Source organism: Alosa alosa, chromosome 2 (genome assembly GCF_017589495.1).
Source record: "Alosa alosa isolate M-15738 ecotype Scorff River chromosome 2, AALO_Geno_1.1, whole genome shotgun sequence".
Lineage (NCBI taxonomy): Eukaryota > Metazoa > Chordata > Actinopteri > Clupeiformes > Clupeidae > Alosa > Alosa alosa.
In genome coordinates this window covers 36,192,517-36,212,516 of record NC_063190.1, presented here as the reverse complement: position 1 = coordinate 36,212,516, position 20,000 = coordinate 36,192,517, and the positions used below count along the sequence as shown (strand labels likewise).

Genomic DNA, 20,000 nt, shown 5'->3' with positions numbered 1-20,000 from the left:
CCTGCCCGCGGCCCGCCCGCCCGCCCCGCACCACTCACCCCTCAGACTGGTCATGCCCGCGCCAGTCATGCCCGTAACCATGGCAGCACTGCTGCTGCCGCTGCCTCCGTCGCTGCTGCCATCTCATCTGTGTGTGTGTGTGTGCCCTCATGACGTGCGGCGTCTGCTTGTGCTCAGGCTCAGCGTTTGTGCCCACTGTCTTATGCCCCCATGCCACGCTGCCCCCCCTCCGGTTCTGACCTGCTCTGACCTGTTCTGACCCGCTCCTGGCAGCCTGGACCGCTCTTTTGGCTCCTCGCCTCTACAATGCAGTTACGACAATGGCACCACCCACAATGCACTTCCACACGGCCCAGCAGTGAGAAGGGGCCGAGACCGGCCGGGTGTGGGCCCGTGTGACCCCTACACTCCACACGCACCCAGCTAAGGGATGCAAGAGCTGATGTAGATTAGTCAGGCTTGGGAAGTGATGACAGGGATACATGCAAGAGATTAAGGTGTGTTTGACTGGGAGCTTAAGGTGTGGTTGAGGCTGATGTCATAGGCGGCCATAGGCGTGCTCGGAGGTGATTTGAGCGACAGAATATGGTTTGTTTAGAGACGATGTCATAGGACGATTGTGGCGTGTTGGGACATGATCCCAAAGGAAGATAGATTAGCGCTCAAGGTCTGTGTAAAGGTGAAGCTAGCCTTAGTCATCTGATGACAGACGTTAACATCATAGAGGAAGGTTACAGAAATGGGTGGTAGGGCTGCCGTCCCTCAGGGTGAGCTGGGGATGCCATGGATAATGGATGCTTATGAGTTGTGTGGGGAACAGGCCTGACTGGTTTAAGATGCTCCACCCAGCTAGTTTGACTGCCCTGTCTTAGGCCAGGCTAATGCTAGTCACCCCCTCTTTCTTAGTCCAAGCTAATGCAAGCAACCCCCACTCTTAGATCAGACTAATGATGGCTACCTCAACTCTTAGACCAGGCTAATGATGGCTACCTCAACTCTTAGACCAGGCTAATGATGGCTACCTCAACGCTTAGAACAGGCTATTATCCACTCTTAGTCCAGGCTAATGATGCCATTTCCACTCTTAGACCAGGCTGAATTTAAAGCGCTTCTGGGTCAGTTTGGGCCTTACTTGTCTGCCACCCAGGTTGGTACAGTACATGCCCCATTCAGAGTTTGGGTTGTTCAGGCCCCCCCTCAGTAAGATGCATGGAGACCCCTGGTGGTGAAGATGCATATTGCATAGGAAGTAGCTGAGCTGGAGCCAGCCCTTTGTGATTACCAGATGTGCACTACAGTACCCTGCAAAGTGCAAATGGATAGTGATGGATTCAGGTTTACACTTGTTGGTCTGGAAAGTATTGGGCATCAGACTGATAATCAGGATTCAGCTATTAGTTAGTTATGTCTCTTACACACATATCAGGATTCAACTATTAGTTATGTCTTGGACACATATATCAGCATTCAACTATTAGTTATGTTTCTGACATATATCAGCATTCAACTATTAGTTATGTTTCTTACACCAGGATTCAACTATTAGTTATGTTTCTTACACCAGGATTCAACTATTAGTTATGTTTCTTACACCAGGATTCAACTATTAGTTATGTTTCTTACATATATCAGGATTCAACTATTAGTTATGTTTCTGATATACATATGCGTGCGTTTGTTAGAATGAAAGAGACGGAGTGTGTGTGTGTGTGTGTGTCAGAAAGAGAGAGGGAGTATGAATGTTTGTGTGTTAGAAAGAGTGAGAGGGTGTGTGTGTGTGTGTGTGTTTGTTCTGCTATGCAGGCTTGGTGGCGAGGGGTGTAGAGGCAGAGTGCAGCTTTATGAAGGGGAAAGCATCTTTATTTACCTGTTGCTCTTTATCGAACTCTGTTCGTGTTGGTGGAGGGGCATTAACCCAGAGGGATTTAGCACAGGGGTGTTAACACAGACAAGCCAGGACACACCTTCACACACACACACACACACACACACACACACACACACACACACACACACACACACACACACATTCAGCATAGTCCTCTATCAAGAACTACACTTTCCTGTGAGGTTTGAAACATCAGTTTGTATCACCTCACATTTCACTTATAAAATGTCTTAACTCTAAAGTGACCTAGAGTTGGATACAAATGATTCACATTACATGTTCTATGTGTTGTGGCAGCAGGTAACACCTGCTGAGAGATATAGAACACACCAACATTCTACACGTTCCATTGGAACGTTTAGGCGACAGACACAAACCTATTTAAGAACACACCAACATTCTACACGTTCCATTGGAACGTTTAGGCGACAGACACAAACCTATTTAAGAACACACCAACATTCTACACGTTCCATTGGAACGTTTTAGGGCTTTTGACACAAACCTATTTAAGAACACACCAACATTCTACACGTTCCATTGGAACGTTTAGGCGACAGACACAAACCTATTTAAGAACACACCAACATTCTACAAGTTCCATTGGAACGTTTAGGCGACAGACACAAACCTATTTTAGAACACACCAACATTCTACAAGTTCCATTGGAACGTTTAGGTGACAGACACAAACCTATTTTAGAACTGCTAATGGAATGTTGAGGTGTGTCGGTGGCGGGGTGTCTCGGTGCTGCTGGTAAGACTGACTAACTGGCCGGTGAAACAGTGAGAGGTCTGGGGAGGAGTCTATGAGATGAGGGGAGGAGTCTATGAGATGAGGGGAGGAGTCTATGAGATGAGGGTTCTAAACTTGTACTGGTTTTCTTTGAGGAACCCCTATGAGGGCGAGGGGCGTGATGAGGCCTGCAGGTGAGAACTCCCGCCCGCCTATCAACACAATCAACCAATCAAACACCAGCAGTGACTCAGCCAGCCAATCATGTAATCAGTAGACAAACACTCACGTAGGATGCCCTGATTGGCCATTGGTTTTGTCATCCAATTAAGCATGAACATATTTAATTGTTGACTTGACACACTCACTCCTTGTCATTCTGCCTTACACAAAGAGCATCACTTGTGCACATTCACTCTGTTATTACTTCACTAATGCACACACAATCGTAAGCTGCAAAGTTAACTCAAACACACACACACATGCTAAGTAATCGATTTTCTTAGTGTCACATGAAAATATGATTTTCAGCCATTGGCATTTGACTGCATTGTAGCTTTGCATCGTAAAGAACCATCATTGTTATATATTCATAGTGCATTTGTTGTTTATTGTGTGATGTTTGTTTGTTTGAGATGTGTGTGTGAGAGAGTGTGTGAGAGGGGGGGGGGAAGGTGAGCGGGAAAGAGAAGGCTTTGGCTTTATGCAGTATGCAGTGCGGTCTGTCACTGACCAAACGTGGGCATTAAGCTCAGCTCAGCTCCAGAGTGGACCTGACGCCTTCTCTCTGCCTCTCTGGGAGATCATCTCTGGTTCTCCTCCTCCCTCCTGGTCAACATGTTGATCGCACATCTCATCTCTTTTTTTTATTTCTTTTTTTTCTCTCTCTCTCTCTCTTGTTCTCTCTCTTCCTCTCTCTCTCTCTCTTGTTCTCTCTCTCTCTCTTCCCCCTCTCCTCCAGACCCATGCTGAGCACAGCGGATAAGATTGAGAAGGGCGGCACGCTGGGCTCGGGCGGCGACGAGAACAGAGACACGCTGTCGCGCTCGCCGGGCACCGGGCTGGCCAGCCCCGCAGGCCTGTACGCGGCCAAGGACAAGCCCCGCTCGCTCCGCTTCACCTGGAACATGAAGACCACGTCGTCCATGGAGCCAGCGGACATGATGAAGGAGATCCGCAAGGTGCTGGACGCCAACAGCTGTGAGTACGAGTCGCGCGAGCGATTCCTGCTGCAGTGCATCAGCGGCAGCCCGCTGCGCGAGGACTTCGTCCAGTGGGAGATGGAGGTGTGCAAGCTGCCCCGCCTCTCCCTCAACGGCGTCCGCTTCAAGCGCATCGCCGGAACCTCCATCGCCTTCAAGAACATCGCCTCCAAGATCGCCAACGAGCTCAAGCTGTGAAGAGGGCCGGTAGAGGATGCAGGGGCAGCAGGGGACACGATGACCCCCCCCATGAAGGCCCTGGAGGGATGGGCAGAAGAGAGTGGGGTACACCTGTGGAGGATGGTCAGTACACCTGTGGAGGATGACACCTGTGGAGGATGGTCAGTGCACCTGTGGAGGATGGTCAGTGAGACAGATGGACCTTTATATCATCATATCATCATCATATCATCATCATCAGTTGGAGGTATTTGAGAGGAGTAGACTGCAGGAAGATGGACTGGAACTTTGACAGACGATGCTGGCCGAGGTTGTGTGTCTGTGTGTGTGTGTGTGTGTGTGTCTGTGTGTGTATGTGTATAGATAATTGAAAATGATCTTTCTTTCTGGGGGAGGTTGTCTCTTTCTCTCTGGTTTGGGTTGTCTGGCTCCACGCGGCTGTTTTCTTTGTGTTTCTTCACTCTTTTGTTTAGTTTGGTTCTCTCACTTTTCTGTTGTTGTTGGACTTGATGATAATTCTCTATTTTGGAGAAAGTACAGTGCTGATTGTTCTATGCGCATTATGTTCTATGCGCATTATGTTCTTCAAGACACACATAAAAAAAAACAGGAACTTTTGTGAAACAATGTTGTCTGGTTTTTCTTTTATCAAAAAAGAAGACACATCTTCCCAGTTCATCAGCATATGAGCTGGCCCTTACCCTCACCCTGAACATCTCCCCACCTTTCCCCACCAGGGGGCGTAGTCGTGGAGAAACACTGTCTTACTTGAGCAACTTCACTCCGAACCCCCCGCGACTGTGAGTGTTCTGACACGTTCCATTTGTAGTCTGATACCCTGAATGTAGATGCCTCCGTCACCCGTCATGGCTGGACAATTTCTCACAGAGCTGTTTTTTTTCAAAAAAGCTTATCACGCTCCCATTGGTTCTTTATCCAGCCAATGGCAGCACAGAGTAGCTGAACCTGTTACTGTTTGCTGATTGGTGGAGCTGTCTCCGTGGCTTCCTCTCTGGGCCCGTCTCACCTGAGGGACGTGAAACGACACGATCCCGGCTCCGCCACGCCCACACCAGGACTCCTACTCTCTGCGCCCCAAACCAGTTTGTTTAGTTTAATTTTGTCGTCCTTCTCTTTGTTGATTTTTTCTCTCTGTTTTTCCTACAGCAGGGCTCATTTATCTGAGATACTAATTAAGGGCCAATTGATGAATTATTGGTGAATTGTAATGTAATTACGAGTTGCTGGGTGGAGTTACTGTGCTGCACTGGAGTGAGTTTCGTTGCCTTTCTCTGGAGAAAATAATGATTATTATCATTACTATTAATATTATTATATGAATAAATATGTTTGAACGAGTTCCTGTGTGGTTGAGTCACGTGTTGTCTCTGAATAGCTTGATAACCACACATGTGCGCCGCACACACACACACACACACACACACACTTTGTTGTAATGTAAGGTTCTGGTTCCGCTACCAAAACCCCTTTAGAACCACATTGAGCTGCACAGCTCTGCATCTGCTCTTAACCAGGAGGACGGAAACAGTGTGACACCACTCTCTTCAAACCAGGAGCCTTAATCTCACACACACACACACTCTCTTCAAACCAGGAGCCTTAATCTCACACACACAGACACACTCTCTTCAAACCAGGAGCCTTAATCTCACACACACACACACTCTCTTCAAACCAGGAGCCTTAATCTCACACACACACACACTCTCTTCAAACCAGGAGCCTTAATCTCACACACACAGACACACTCTCTTCAAACAAGGAGCCTTAATCTCACACACAGACACACATTCTCTTCAAACCAGGAGCCTTAATCTCACACACACAGACACACACTCTCTTTAAACCAGAAGCCTTAATCTCACACACACACACTCTCTTCAAACCAGGAGCCTTAATCTCACAGACACACACTCTCTTCAAACCAGGAGCCTTAATCTCTCTCACACACAGACACACACTCTCTTCAAACCAGTAGCCTTAATCTCACACACACAGACACACTCTCTTCAAACCAGTAGCCTTAATCTCACACACACAGACACACACTCTCTTCAAACCAGGAGCCTTAATCTCACACACACACACACTCTCTTCAAACCAGGAGCCTTAATCTCTCACACACACACACTCTCTTCAAACCAGGAGCCTTAATCTCACACACACAGACACACACTCTCTCTTCAAACCAGGAGCCTTAATCTCACACACACACTCTCTTTAAACCAGGAGCCTTAATCTCACACACACACTCTCTTCAAACGAGGAGCCTTAATCTCACACACACACACACACACACACTCTCTTCAAACCAGGAGCCTTAATCTCACACACACACAGACACACTCTCTTTAAACCAGGAGCCTTAATCTCACACACACAGACACACACTCTCTTCAAACCAGGAGCCTTAATCTCACACACACACAGACACACACTCTCTTTAAACTAGGAGCCTTTTTACTCTCTCTCACACACAGAGACCCAGGGTGGGTAATCGGGAGAATTCCCGGTGGGCCGCTTCACTTTTGGGCCGGTCGAGGAAAAAAATATTTACATTTGTCACGTTAGTTTAACTTCTCTTAAAGGAACCATATGTAAGATTGTGGCCAAAACTGGTACTGCAATTACTTTCTAATTACTGTAGAGCGGTGTATCCCCTCCCCCTCCCCCCTGACTCGAGGTTGCCAACCCACATGCCGAAAGACTACTGACTTTGTTATTAGTAGATAGGTGGAGAATGGCGCATCAGGCCAAAACACAACATGACATGACAAAACAACATCAACTGGAATCCATGCATTTCCACTGAATTAATTTTGGAATCTGATCCCTTATCATACCTGTTCATTCTTACTCATTGCTCGACTTATCGTGACTAAATTCAAGATGGCTGCAAACGCTAAACTTCGTGAAGATACTGTCTGTATAAATCGTCTTGTAAGTAAACTACCAGTGCTTTTTCAAAGTTCTCAATGTCTCGTTTTAAATGTCAGGGCCCTCGGAAGTCTACCAATGAAGTGTGGAGATACATTGAGCCTCGTAAATGGGTGTAAAACAGTGATTTATTTGCATGGATAGCCCGATGCCGAAGCACCACTATTGAAAAAGCTGTTGGTAGCATCGGCTAACTAGCGCCAGATTTTGGAGTGCAGGGGACAAGCCGAGATGGGCTATGAGACATACGTTCACACTTGGTATCATGTTTCAATACACTTTAGGTCAATATCACACCGGAATTCTCCTTTAATGTCTAGTGACATATCAGGGCCATTTTATGATTAATTGAAATACATTTCTTACATACCGTTCCTTTAAAGTAGGCTACACATTCCACATTCTGTGCATGGCACCGTTGCCTCTGCATGGGTTGTAGCCTACCGTGTGAGGGAGTTCTCCCCTCCCAAAAAGAGTTGGTTGGGTCCATTTAGCCCGTCTTTTCCAAAAAGTTTTCTCAGATACGGATAGCCGGGCCGGCCCTACAGTAGCCATAAGCGTCAGGAAGGATGGATGGTAGAAAGAGGCCAGGAGTGACTGAAACGGCCAGGTAGATGCTGCTAAATGTGCCAAGATTAGGCCTACAGACAAAAGTGGAAACTGGTAAAGAGAGATAGCCTATAGGCAATGATTATTAGCAGTTATTGGGCTAATATTGGACGTTTGTAGCGTTGTCAAGCTATTTGCAAGCAACGTATTACATTTCTTAAAATATTAGCCTTTTGTATCCGATTCATAGACTTTGCAGTATGCATATATTAATAACAAAACTGAAGTTTGATCTGTGTAGGCCTGTGCGGTAAAAATAGTAGCCTCTGAGCAGCAGATCAACCAGTCGACCACTAAAAAAATGATGAGCCCGAAATTAGTGATGAGGAGGCCATGACTACAGGGACAAGTAGAGAGGATAAATTAAAGTTATTTAATGTAAGAAAGAGCAGAATATTTATACATGATGAACCTATATGCCTTGTTTGCTTAGAAGAGGGTGTAGTAAAGGAGTAGGCTAAATCACCAAACAACAATATAGCCTACCCATGCAAAAAACATGTAGCCTAAACATTAGTTCAATATGCCTCTTTGTGGAAGCGTGGGATAGGCTACATTTCAAAGGCTTTCTTTCTTTCTGTTTTTGTTAACTTGTGGAATATTTTTTGTTAACTTCTCAGTTGAAGTGAATTAATATAACCTTTACACATTTGTTGAACCATGGTACTAACAAAAACTACAGGATAATAAGAGCTGAAATGTTGCTTCATTTATCCAATTTCCACCACTATGGAAAACGTGGGCCGGTCTTGGGCCTGAAACTCCCGGGCTGAAAAGTGGCCCCACTCCGGCCCTGCTCACAGACACACACTCTCTTTAAACTAGGAGCCTTTTTACTCTCTCTCACAGACACACACTCTCTTTAAACTAGGAGTCTTACTCTCACACAGACACACACTCTTTAAACCAGGAGCCTTACTCACACACAGACACACACTCTCTTTAAACTAGGAGTCTTAATCTCACACAGACACACTCTCTCTTTAAACCAGGAGCCTTACTCTCACACACACACTGCACACTGGGTAATGAATGTTGCATTGAGTCAGACAGACACATTGTAATCTGCAGTAGGCACACACAATGAGCAGGTTGGAGACTCTGGCACTGAACACTGATTGGTTCCACAGGTCTCAGTACAGTCTGTTCCTCAGGACGTACGGTGCATCCTTCAACGCGGAACATTCCCCAGACACGTGGACGCCTCCTCACTCTCTCAGTGATGACAGTCTGACAAGGCAGCCGAACCACCACCCCAACTCTGTCAGAAGAGAGAGGAGACGTTATGGAGGGGGTGGCCACGAGATCTGTGTGTGTGTGTTGGTGAAGAGAGAGGAGACGTTATGGATGGGATGGGCACGAGATCTGTGTGTGTGTGTTGGTGAAGAGAGAGGAGACGTTATGGAGGGGATGGGCATGAGATCTGTGTGTGTGTGTTGGTGAAGATAGAGGAGACGTTATGGAGGGGATGGGCATGAGATCTGTGTGTTGGTGAAGAGAGAGGGGGTGGGCACGAGATCTGTGTGTGTGTGTTGGTGAAGAGAGAGGGGGTGGGCACGAGATCTGTGTGTTGGTGAAGAGAGAGGAGACGTTATGGAAGGGGATGGGCACGAGCTCTACTGGTTCATCAATCATTCCTCCCAAGCACATGATATCATGTATCTGGTCTGATTAAAAGACCAAGACCATGGTATAAGGCATTTGACATTTTGATGTTATTACCCTTTTGGCTATAACAGATAATCATTTATGCTTAGTAAATATAGTGAATTAAAAAGGCTACTCTCATATTTCATCTTAGTTAAGTGTTTGTTTGTTCGTTCATTAATGCCAGTGTTTGTAGAACTTTATGCATTATAACAAACACCTGCCGGCTGCCACGCCTAGAATGACTCGCAGTGGCCTACCTTACATTACCAAAGAAACTTAAAGGATCTTGAGATAGGCCTACCACCAGCGCAGTTGCATGTTACACTCCTGTGTGGAGGGGGGCGTTATACAGTGGTCTGAAGTAGGCTACAGTCGCCTACAGTAGACTCGACGGAAGTCGGAAGTTCAGTCGGCTGCTGCTTCCAGACCTCAGGCGAATGTGCAAGGTAAAGTCTGGTTATATATCTTGATTATAAACGTATTTGTCTCTGGTTGACGGGTTTGCACAAGCCTAGTGCCGGGTGTTTGTGGAAAGAAGTTTAGGTCAACTGCAGTACACTTCTACTGGGATAGGTGACGAAGCATTTAACCTGTCATTCTGGCGTAACGCTAGCTTGCCAAGCTATTGTTAACCAGGTCGGTAACCAAATAGAAGCTAGCTTCCTAGGAGCGATATTATTGTTTCAGCCAATTATTGTTCTTGATTTGGCTGTAAAAGACACATTGTAAATGTGTAACAGTATAGTCACTGTTAAACAAAACAATTCAGAATTTTAAACGGGGTTGCAGATTGGCGAATTGCCACAATTAGCATTGCTCCGAAATAGCATTGGCTAACATTAGCCATTGATTGCTATTGTGTATTGATTGCAAAGGTTGGCCGACGTAGACAAGAATTTTACAGCTTACTCGGAACTCCCCCTATTACCGTCGGTCCCGTATTTCCACCGTCTTGCGTGTATGTGTCACTTAATATCCATTTCTATACAAACCAAGACAGCGGACTCCTAAAGAAACGCAACCACCCACACCATAGGTGTATTTAAATTAGCTATGTACCAAAAATTACATTTTACCGTGACTCGAAGAGCTGTAAACCGTGTTGTAAGGCTGCGTGTACACAACCGCTTGGAGCTCCAGTGGAATTTTAATTTCATGACGAGAATTCTCGGTCTAACCGTTCATGTGCCGTTGAAACGGTGTAAATAGGCGACCCATCAGGCCAGCACTATAACTCCGAGCGTGGTAAACAAAATCGGATATTTCAGGCAGTTAAGAACCAAACCAGATTTTGTTCAAATCTACACACCTATGGCTACTGAAAAATGTAAGGTTAATTTAGCAAATGTTATTTTGAAGTGTTAAAAAACATCGCTGTTTTAGAATTTCTGAACAAAAGTGATAATTGGGGGTGTTATAGCCTGGCTCGTCAGGCTAGAGGTGTTACTTATCTCGTTGTCTTATCAGAAGGCTAAAGTCAACAGCTTCTAAGCGGAGCTTACAGTTGTGTAACATCACGCTGTCCTTCATATTGGACAAACACTGCTAGCTATTGGCCATTTTTAACAGTATGTCAGAAGTTTACTGTTGTTAAGAGCATGCGGAATGTTACTGTCGTTCCTGTAAAACCAGTTCGGTAAAGGCCACTTATCAATACCGGAGAATGTCTAATAAGGGGAGAACTGCCACTCTCGGAAAACTTCCGGTTTCTGAACTGGTTGCAGTTCCTTCTGTGGTTCCACATGAGGGCGCTCGTCCACGAGTGCAGAATGCATGGAGGTCTATGGAGCTGTACCCCTCAAAATCCACTTTTCTCGGAATATAATTATCAAGTAATTTGAATATTGTATTCGAAAGGGGAGGCAAAGAAAATGTACTTGGTGGAGTATTATATTTTTTAAAGTCACTTAATTGTTCTAAAAAGCCTTTCAAACGTGTCAATGACTTCACTCATTAGCACAATGCTAGCGTGTTATGGGCAACAACGACCCAAACTGTAAGAAATCAACATAAGTACTCGTTCATTCAACTTTTGACCAATAACCCATATTGAAGTTATACAAACTACAATCAAATCTGAGATTTGTCAACGACAATCAGGTGAAAGAGACAAATTTAGCCGTCTAGCTCCATTGACTCCCATTTATTCTGCACTTATGGCGATCGCCCAGAGTGGAAATCTGGTGGAACTGCAACCAAAATTCGGTACAATGGGACTTAATACGGAGTGGCCAGGCTTTCCGTAGACGGGCTCTGTCAATACACTGTTGTGTTGCTCTACGCCTCTAGTTTTTTAGGAATGTGTATCCATTTGCTTCCATATGATACCATTTTTTTTTTGTGTGTGAAACTATCCTAATTGCGGAAAAGTTAGTAATTGTCATGAATGCACACAGTTCAAGTGCTTCAGAGGCAATTTGGAAGGAGGAAGACCTCCGCTATATTAGAACCTTTTACTGTCTATGATTTGAGCCCCTGGTGTGTTGTAATTTAATACATCCTCATTCTTAAGCATTTCTGTAGACTGAACATGTGACATTTTAATTGACATGTTATTTATTGTTACTCTACTCTAAGCATGGACAGCTCTGCAAATTAAGTCCTGCCTTGTGTTGTTTAAAAGTGACATTCAATAAGCAAACCTGATTTGGATATCACCACTGAAGGTTCTAAATGAGCACACTTCTGTCTTTTTCAGGATCCAGTCTTTGTCCTCAGAGGAACACTGCTGACAGTGGCAGACCTTTTTCAGTCGAGAGAGGTGTGTGTGTGTGTGTGTGTGTGTGTGTCTGTGGGTGTGTATGAGTGAGCAGACCCCTGGACTGCACCGGGTTTGTCCACGATGGTGAAAGTGTTTGTGGGTAACGTGAGCACCTCCACTACGGAGGAGGAGTTGCGAGAGCTCTTTGAGAAGTACGGCGCCGTGATCGACTGCGACATCATCTCCAACTACGGCTTCGTGCACATGAGCGAGGAGGAGGACGCCAAGAAGGCCGTGGCTGCGCTCAACAAGCACAAGCTGCATGGCTTCAGCATGACTGTGCAGTTCGCCACCACCAGGGTGCGCAACGCCACCAAGATCCACGTGGGCAACCTGCCCGAGGGAGTCACGGCACTGAAGATCCGCGAGCTCTTCCAGGAGTTCGGCAAGGTTCTGGAGTGCGACGTGCTGAAGAAGTACGCGTTCGTGCACATGCAGCGGCACAAGGAGGCCGCAGAGGCCATCGAGAAGCTCAACCACTCGCGCCTGGAGGGGCAGACCATCTTCGTGTCGCTGTCCCACACCAACCCGGGCAAGAGGGCGCCTGACCAGTTCCCAGAGCACCACTACCCGCCCGGCCCCCCTCGGCCGTACCCGCCGCCCGGCGACCCGATGCGGCCCTACCCGCCTCTGCGTAATCGGCCCCTAAACCACCCCTGCCCCAGCCTGGCTTTGCGCCTCCCCCTGCCCCCGCCGCACCCCATGCGCATGCGCCGCTCCGCCTACGGGCTTCATTAACGACTCCATAACGCTCCTACCACGCCCTCCCCCCTCTCCCTCTACGAAGGCCCCCGCCGAGCAGCCATGAGCCCGTGACGAAGTCCCTCGAAGGCCGCCTGCTGCCCCTCCCCGCCTCAGACCTGTACCGGGACCGCAGCCCCCTCCGGCCCATGCCCGGCCCACCCATGCTGTCCGCACGCCACCCGCTCGCCCGCGGCCGCCCTGTGCCACCGCCGCCTCCGCCTTCTAGCCAGGTGGTCGGGCCGCTCTATCAGCTTACGCCAGCGCCGCTCGCTTCCATCAGGATGAATACTATCGCTAACGACAGCCTCACCCGTCTGCCGCCATTAGGAGGGTTTACATCTCAAATGATGTTTGCTGCCTGTGAACCACAGAACATGTGGTCGATGGTCCTGTCAGTTCTTGCTGCAGTGAAACAAAGTGTTCTTTTGAATTTGTAAGGAATATCACAAAAGAAAGACGGTTAACAACTAAATCAATTAACTCATTTCGCTTTTCACCTGCGTATTTTACGGGTAAGCACTGGATCAGTACAGTACAGTATGTAACGCAGAGCCTGTCTTATCAGTGGGCACCGCCAGCTTCAGCTTGTCTCTGTTTTTGTCCTGATTGCACCTGATTCCTTGACGATTACAACGTCTTGGGGCTAATAGTAACCGTTAAATTATATAATATAACACATTTTGTTTGTCTGTTAACTCACTTTGAAAAAGACAAAATATCATTTTTTGTGTTTTTCCGCCATTGTGTCTCTGAGTGCCCCAAATAAAACAACAGTTTAATAGCCTCAGCTGGCCAGACGTGCTCCTTTCCTCCTGCTCAGGTCATGCGTAGTACAGTGTCACGTAAGACCACGCCATGCCAGACCACGCCAGTACACTGCCTGCCCGCCCTGTACACTCCTGTACCAAAGTATTGGCTTCAATCCACCTGTTACACCAGATAGCTGCATGACTGTCCACACAACACAAATTGCCAGGGCCATATAGAAATATAATTGTCAGTTTTGATCAGAAGTTGGGTCAACAACAACAGCATTTGTTATGGTATATAGCAAAGATGCTTTTATCCATAGTGAAGGACAACATTAGATTTTTAGATTATAGAACATTAGATTTTAGTTCAAGTCAATTAAACCATGCAACAGTACATTACAAAGCAGACTGAAATTGTGTTTCTCCCATACTCCAATGTGCAGTATTAAAACAAGATTTGACCCACACTAAGCATAAATTGAACATAAGACTAACCATAGGACACCACTAGACAAATAGATATTTAAAAGGTAGACAAATCAACACCGCATATGGCAGACAGCGAGCTTACAGTTACAGACTATCGCAGTGTTTCATAATATAGTCAGGTTGAGGTATTTTACTGTAGTGCAATACATTAAAACATTTCTGCAATAGCAAATACAGATAAAAACAAATCAGTTACTCATCAGTTTAGGTATATGCATACAAAATGCATGCCATTCTCTATTTTCTGTGTTAAAAATGATGAAAACATTAAGCAGTGTTTCCAACCAATTTCCAACTCCCTGCCCTATTAGAAGGTTGAGTATATGTTTGGTCTTGCAATTATAATGTATTGCCTTTTGAAAGACACACACCACACCGAGCACACCTGAGAAACGTACACACACCACACCGAGCACACCTGAGAAACGTACACACACACCACACCGAGCACACCTGAGAAACGTACACACACACCACACCGAGCACACCTGAGAAACGTACACACACCACACCGAGCACACCTGAGAAACGTATACACACACCACACCGAGCACACCTGAGAAACGTACACACACCACACCGAGCACACCTGAGAAACGTACACACACACCACACCGAGCACACCTGAGAAACGTACACACACCACACCGAGCTCACCTGAGAAATTTGGCTGAACAGCTGATGTATCAGGCTGATAAGCTGCGTGCAATACTGTCGCACAGGAGTGTAGAGTCTGCCGGTTAAAAACACCAGCGTGTGTGACGATGCCTCGGGGCTCACCTCTCCGCCCTGAAAGATCTCTCTTATCCCCAAAACATGAGCCGTCCAGACCGGAGGTAAGAACCAAGGACGTCAACATATCTACCCCCTCAACCAATGAGCAGTAATGTTATCTGCCCCCTCAACCAATGAGCAGTAACGTTATCTGCCCCTCAACCAATGAGCAGTAACGTTACTGCCAAAGAGAAGCAAGCAGACTTTAAAGTGGCTCTACCCATGCTGAGAAAAGCTGAGAGCCAGAGAGGGTAAGTATTTCATATCACCGTAATGAAGTCATCAGAGGAGTGCAGCTTTGAGTTACACACTTAGCATTTCAAATGGGCAGCTGAGATCATTTGACTACCTTTTAGTGATCTTATTTTGTCACAAGCTTTTTTTTTAGCAAGCTAAAAGCCTAATTAGCACTGCTAAATCCTGCGCTAACTACTTTCTGTTGAGTGTGCAGACACTGTCCTTCCGCAGGAGTGTATGGAAATGAGTGAACTGAATACATGCTGTTCCCACAGATGGTCATTTCCTTATTAAACTTATCAGATAACCATGAGTGCTTTCTCTGAGAGCTCAAAAAGTACAGATCCCATGCTGAGGTGAGTGAAGATATGATACTCTTGGCCCTGTTATCTAGTTCAAGTGGAGAATTAACATATTCATATTTTATACATGTTCACAAAAAAATCACACGTGGGGCTGATTTTTAAATGACTATTTATTCTTAATAACTGCAGAAACCTAGATTATCCCAATAACTCAAACGTTAGTCTCATATCTACACTTGATAAAGACCCCATACATCCATGTGCTTAGTCCCTCATATCTAGTCAAGTCAAGTTTATTTATATAGCGCATTTCATACACAGATGTCATTCAATGTGCTTTACATAAACAAAACCAAACAATAATAACAAATAAAAGCATAGAAGGGCAATCAATATAGTCAAACAATAGTTCAAAAGGTAAAGATCATAATAAAAAGAAAACATAAAACACAAGGTAAAATCAAGACAGATTCAGAAATTATAACTCCGTGCAGTTTGCAGAAAGCATCTGAGAACAGTGAGTTTGGTCTTAAGTCTAGATTTAAAACTGGCTACAGTTGAGGCCTTTTTAATGTCATCCAAAGGTTGGTTTCAGAGCTGAGCCGCATAGCAACAAAAAGCTGCTATTCACCATGTTTAGTTTGAAATTTAGATCACTGTCAATTAATACACCAAGATTTTTAACAGTATCCTTTGCTTTGCTCTTTGTCTCTCTCTCTATCTCTATCTCTCTCTTTTCTCTCCCTCCATTCCTGTCCTCCAGCTCTCTCTCTCCATTCCTGTCCTCTCTCTCTCTCTCTCTCTCTCTCTCTCTCTCTCTCTCTCTCTCTCTCTCTCTCTCTCTCTCTCTCTCTCTCAGCAGGACTGTTACCTGATGTCCATACGCCAGACGTGTGTCCAGGTACATGAGCCATCAAGACCTCCCAAGCCTTACATAAGTATTTTATCTGTATATTAGTTAGTCAGACCAATAATCAAGTGTCACATATATAATACATATAGTGTGACATATATATACACAGTACAGACCATCCTCCACAGGGATATTAATGTAATGTCAGATTTGCAATCCTAGCAGTAGCAATCGACCTGCAACAATGCCTGACTACAACATGTGACCTACCAACCCTTCAACCTGACTGAGAAGTCCCTGTTTATTCAGTGGACTGTGTATGAAGTGGACTGTGTAGGAAAATAATGGTCAGACACATCACATGCTGTGTCTAGTAACAAATAAACATTTGCATGGTGTCGAGAGGTTTGCATAGCTCAGCAGGTGGTGCTACATTATGGCGTACATACAGACAGAACCTGGTGGTGCCCTACCTGCCTATGCTGTTTACTGAAGAGAGATGAATGAAAACATTATAATAAATCCATTTCATAACATCTGATGCCGTTTCTTCATTCTCAGTGCAAATCTACTGCATGTGTTAAAGGAACAGAATTGTGGAGGGGTTCTAAATGTTATTCTTTGTTAATCTTCAGATTAAATCTAGCAGTGTATAAGCTATTATAGCCGCTATTAAAGCCAGCTGAACAGAAATGAAGCAGGATGACCGTGCGCCCTCCTCTCTCTCTTGTCATAATAAAACCTTCCAGTATGTTTAGTTGTGGGGCTCATGGGCATGTTCTAGCCTGCCGTGCTTTTCCTGGTGAGAGGCATAAACTGATCATACACAACGCAACATGTTGAGCAACATTGCTGTGCATCTTAAGTATTGTTGTTCTGGCACTCTCCCCAGCAATATTGGGACACAGTTGTTTTCCTGGAGATCATCATTAGCCCATGTATCACCACCTGTAGACAAGTCTTAGAAATGGACAGGTTGCAGCACAGCAGCAGAACCTGTCATCTGTCATTTCTCCTTCACAACCCTCACCCTCATCTGTCATTTCTCCTTCACAAACCTCACCCTCATCTGTCATTTCTCCTTCACAACCCTCACACTTACCATCCATGTGAGAGCAGTGTTTACTGTAAAGCTTTCCATTTCTAGATGAAAATTTAGATTTAATTTATGTTACACTTAATTGTACAGCCTGTAGCTATGGCAATATTGCATTACCTCATAACTTCACTTCCTTTAACTTCTCCCGTTACGCCACAAGATGGAGCCATAGTCTATAGTGAGACGCAGATCGGTCCGATTGTGTTCTTATTGTTCATATGAACCAGCAGCGCTTTTTCACGATGCTCATAATTCTGGTATCTTAAAAATACATGAGCAAATCTCTTGTCCCAAACGACTTTTAACTGTCTTGCTGTAATACAGTGAATAGCCTAAGTGTTTACAACAGGAAAAATGCCATTTAGCCTACAAGGCACAATATGTCCAGTGGAACACAACCATGTGTTATTTACGCAATATCAACTCTAGAAACTTCTACATTTCTGCATAATGGAAACAACAGGCTATTTTTCACGCCATCCTTCAATCAAACCACGCGATGACGTATATAAAACCTCTAATGTTCACAGAGCTTTTAGCAATTCTCTATCAAAATCAATCTTTGTTTTATTTTTTTGCCATGCCTATTAGACTAGGCTACTACCCATAAATGAACAAAGGCCTACATTGTTGTTTAGGCTGTGTGTTATAAGTTGCATATATCTGAAACCCACTGGCAGCAGCGTGTTGGGTGTTGTCCTTGTGTGCAGTAAGACTCAGAAGGCCACATTTGCCAATTTGCCATTTTCAGCAAATTCACCAAGGAATGGACCACGGCGCTCCGGTGCCGAAGCTGCGCACGCTGAAACCAACGTAACAACGCTCGCTCACCGTTCCCACCAGGGAGAAGGCGAGGGGAGGAGAGACGCAGCCGGAATGACGACACCCTATATGCGTCAAAAATAAATAAATCATATTTATATAAGCGCTCTGAACAAGGTGGCTACTTAGTCGAGGCAAACAGCCAACATAGGTAATAAACAAGTAAGACAAAAGTAGAGAATGCAGGAAAATGACCGCGTTTTCCTTGTATGAATGAGATGGAGCGACCGGCAGAGGGAGGCTCGTTATAGGGAGGGATGTGAGAAGAGCGCAAACAGCTGGATGACAGAGCTACGTACGTTACACTTGTCAACGGAGTGCGGATGATACACGAACGGGTGGTCCTCTCGAGCGCTGTACTTAATGGAAGATAAAGAATTCTCGAAAATGGATTTATGCCTGGGGATATTCTTTACATCACTGCGGCTCGTGAAATCAAGCTAGAGCTCATTCTCGACGTGGGAAAGTAGCATCATTTTATCCCAGTTTTTGTATGCTCCAGGCTATTTTTCTGTTGGGCATAACCAATTACATATTCTGTCGACAAGGCACCGTCTGTAAAGGGATGGCAGGAATCATGGTATGAGATCATAATTCACCCGCTAGGACGGGCGATTCGGCATCAATTCTTCAGACTACTACAGATGCACAACCTCTGGGAAAAAACTAAGAGTTTTAAATACGGTTCATCGGCAGATAGAAACCTAAGCAAGATATCCTCTTGTCTGTGAAATATTGATGCAATAGTCCTAATAAGCCGGACAGTAGGACTGTGCTGCCCGCCACTAAGCCTATAAACTTTCGCTTACATTATGGATCTGGAGTTTAAGGATAGCTTCTAAACTGGCCCGTTTCATGAGGATTTTGCACGACGTATCTATTCAGGTGTGTATTGTGTATATATGAGGGATTTTGCCAATGGGAACGAAATGTCAGAATGGCCTGAATGGGCAACAGGATGACACAACAGCAGCCCAAGCAAATAGGACCCACGTGTCTAGAAGTAGCCTATCTGATGCCTAACCAATTAAGTTGATCTCACATCTTGCTTGTTACGGGCAAACGAATCATAGGCCTATAACTTAGCCTACATTATCCCATATAACCCATGTTAAACTGAATTACCAAAGCAGCCCGTCACCGTTTTTAAAATGGTGTTTTTTTTTTAACGGTTTTCTATTTATCCCACAGCTTGACCATAGGACAGAACTGGGCATATAAACAATTCTGAAGTAAGTTCCACACCCCGGCGGTGATCTGTGATTATGGAGAGCACCAAACTCCCTCCGTCCAGCCCCACGTCGCCCACCACCGGCTTCTCTGTTCCAAATGCTGAGAAGATCGATGGTTTCCCCCGGCGGTCCATGCGCAGGGCCCGGCAGAGGCGCTCGCACAGCTCCTCCCAGTTCCGATACCAGAGTTCCCAGGTGGAACTAACGCCACTGCCCCTTCTCAAAGGTAGGTCTCGCAGTCCCAGCAGTAGGTCACAACCCTGGGCCCATAACGCCCCACCCCCACACTGACCCAATGGACTCAACTAAGTGGTACATTAGGTCTGATTCCACCATCTGTCATTTTGTGTTGTCTCTCCAATCTGTCAGAAGTGCTTTTTGCCCACTAATTGTTTTATGGCACAAAATGCCAGCCCCTTTGGCGTGGGGTGGGTGTGATTAAGTGCATAGCTTTAAGCTGCATTTGGTAAAGCTGCTCTGCGAGATACTCTACTACGAGACAGTAATGAGAGAGCATGTCAGATGTGGTGTAGCCTATAGCTATATAAAGAACAGGCTACACAGTATATGACATGTCAGATGTGGTGTAGCCTATAAAGAACAGGCTATGTGACATGTCAGATGTGCTGTAGCCTATAGCTATATAAAGAACAGGCTACACAGTATATGACATGTCAGATGTGGTGTAGCCTATAAAGAACAGGCTATG

General features: G+C 45.4%; 3 protein-coding genes and 1 long non-coding RNA gene across 5 annotated transcripts in view; all 4 read left to right on the top strand.

Annotated features, from left to right (window-relative positions):
• mark2a (MAP/microtubule affinity-regulating kinase 2a) overlaps window positions 1-5,365 on the top strand; it is a 64,482-nt gene extending 59,117 nt beyond the window's left edge. The window contains 2 exon segments of the mRNA XM_048230047.1: window positions 2,780-2,818; window positions 3,586-5,365. Of these exon segments, the coding sequence (XP_048086004.1) occupies window positions 2,780-2,818; window positions 3,586-4,024 (478 nt within the window). The 3' untranslated portion in view covers window positions 4,025-5,365.
• The window catches only part of zgc:77262 (uncharacterized protein LOC402952 homolog), a 24,798-nt gene extending 11,127 nt beyond the window's left edge, over window positions 1-13,671 (top strand). Inside the window, exons 2-4 of the mRNA XM_048230038.1 lie at window positions 11,985-12,712; window positions 12,772-12,958; window positions 13,549-13,671. Of these exons, the coding sequence (XP_048085995.1) occupies window positions 12,066-12,712; window positions 12,772-12,958; window positions 13,549-13,671 (957 nt within the window). The 5' untranslated portion in view covers window positions 11,985-12,065. The remainder of the gene's footprint in view (window positions 1-11,984; window positions 12,713-12,771; window positions 12,959-13,548) is intronic.
• Window positions 13,672-14,554: 883 nt separating this feature from the next.
• LOC125283883 lies at window positions 14,555-16,679 on the top strand. Its single transcript, XR_007191817.1, has 2 exons — window positions 14,555-15,336; window positions 16,145-16,679. It is a non-coding gene; the product is annotated as an uncharacterized LOC125283883 (long non-coding RNA).
• Window positions 16,680-18,083: 1,404 nt separating this feature from the next.
• LOC125283859 (serine/threonine-protein phosphatase 2A 56 kDa regulatory subunit beta isoform-like) overlaps window positions 18,084-20,000 on the top strand; it is a 38,146-nt gene continuing 36,229 nt past the window's right edge. For both annotated transcript variants that reach the window (XM_048227361.1, XM_048227370.1), the window contains exons 1-2: window positions 18,084-18,944; window positions 19,251-19,517. In XM_048227361.1, the coding sequence (XP_048083318.1) occupies window positions 19,325-19,517 (193 nt within the window). In that variant the 5' untranslated portion in view covers window positions 18,084-18,944; window positions 19,251-19,324. The remainder of the gene's footprint in view (window positions 18,945-19,250; window positions 19,518-20,000) is intronic.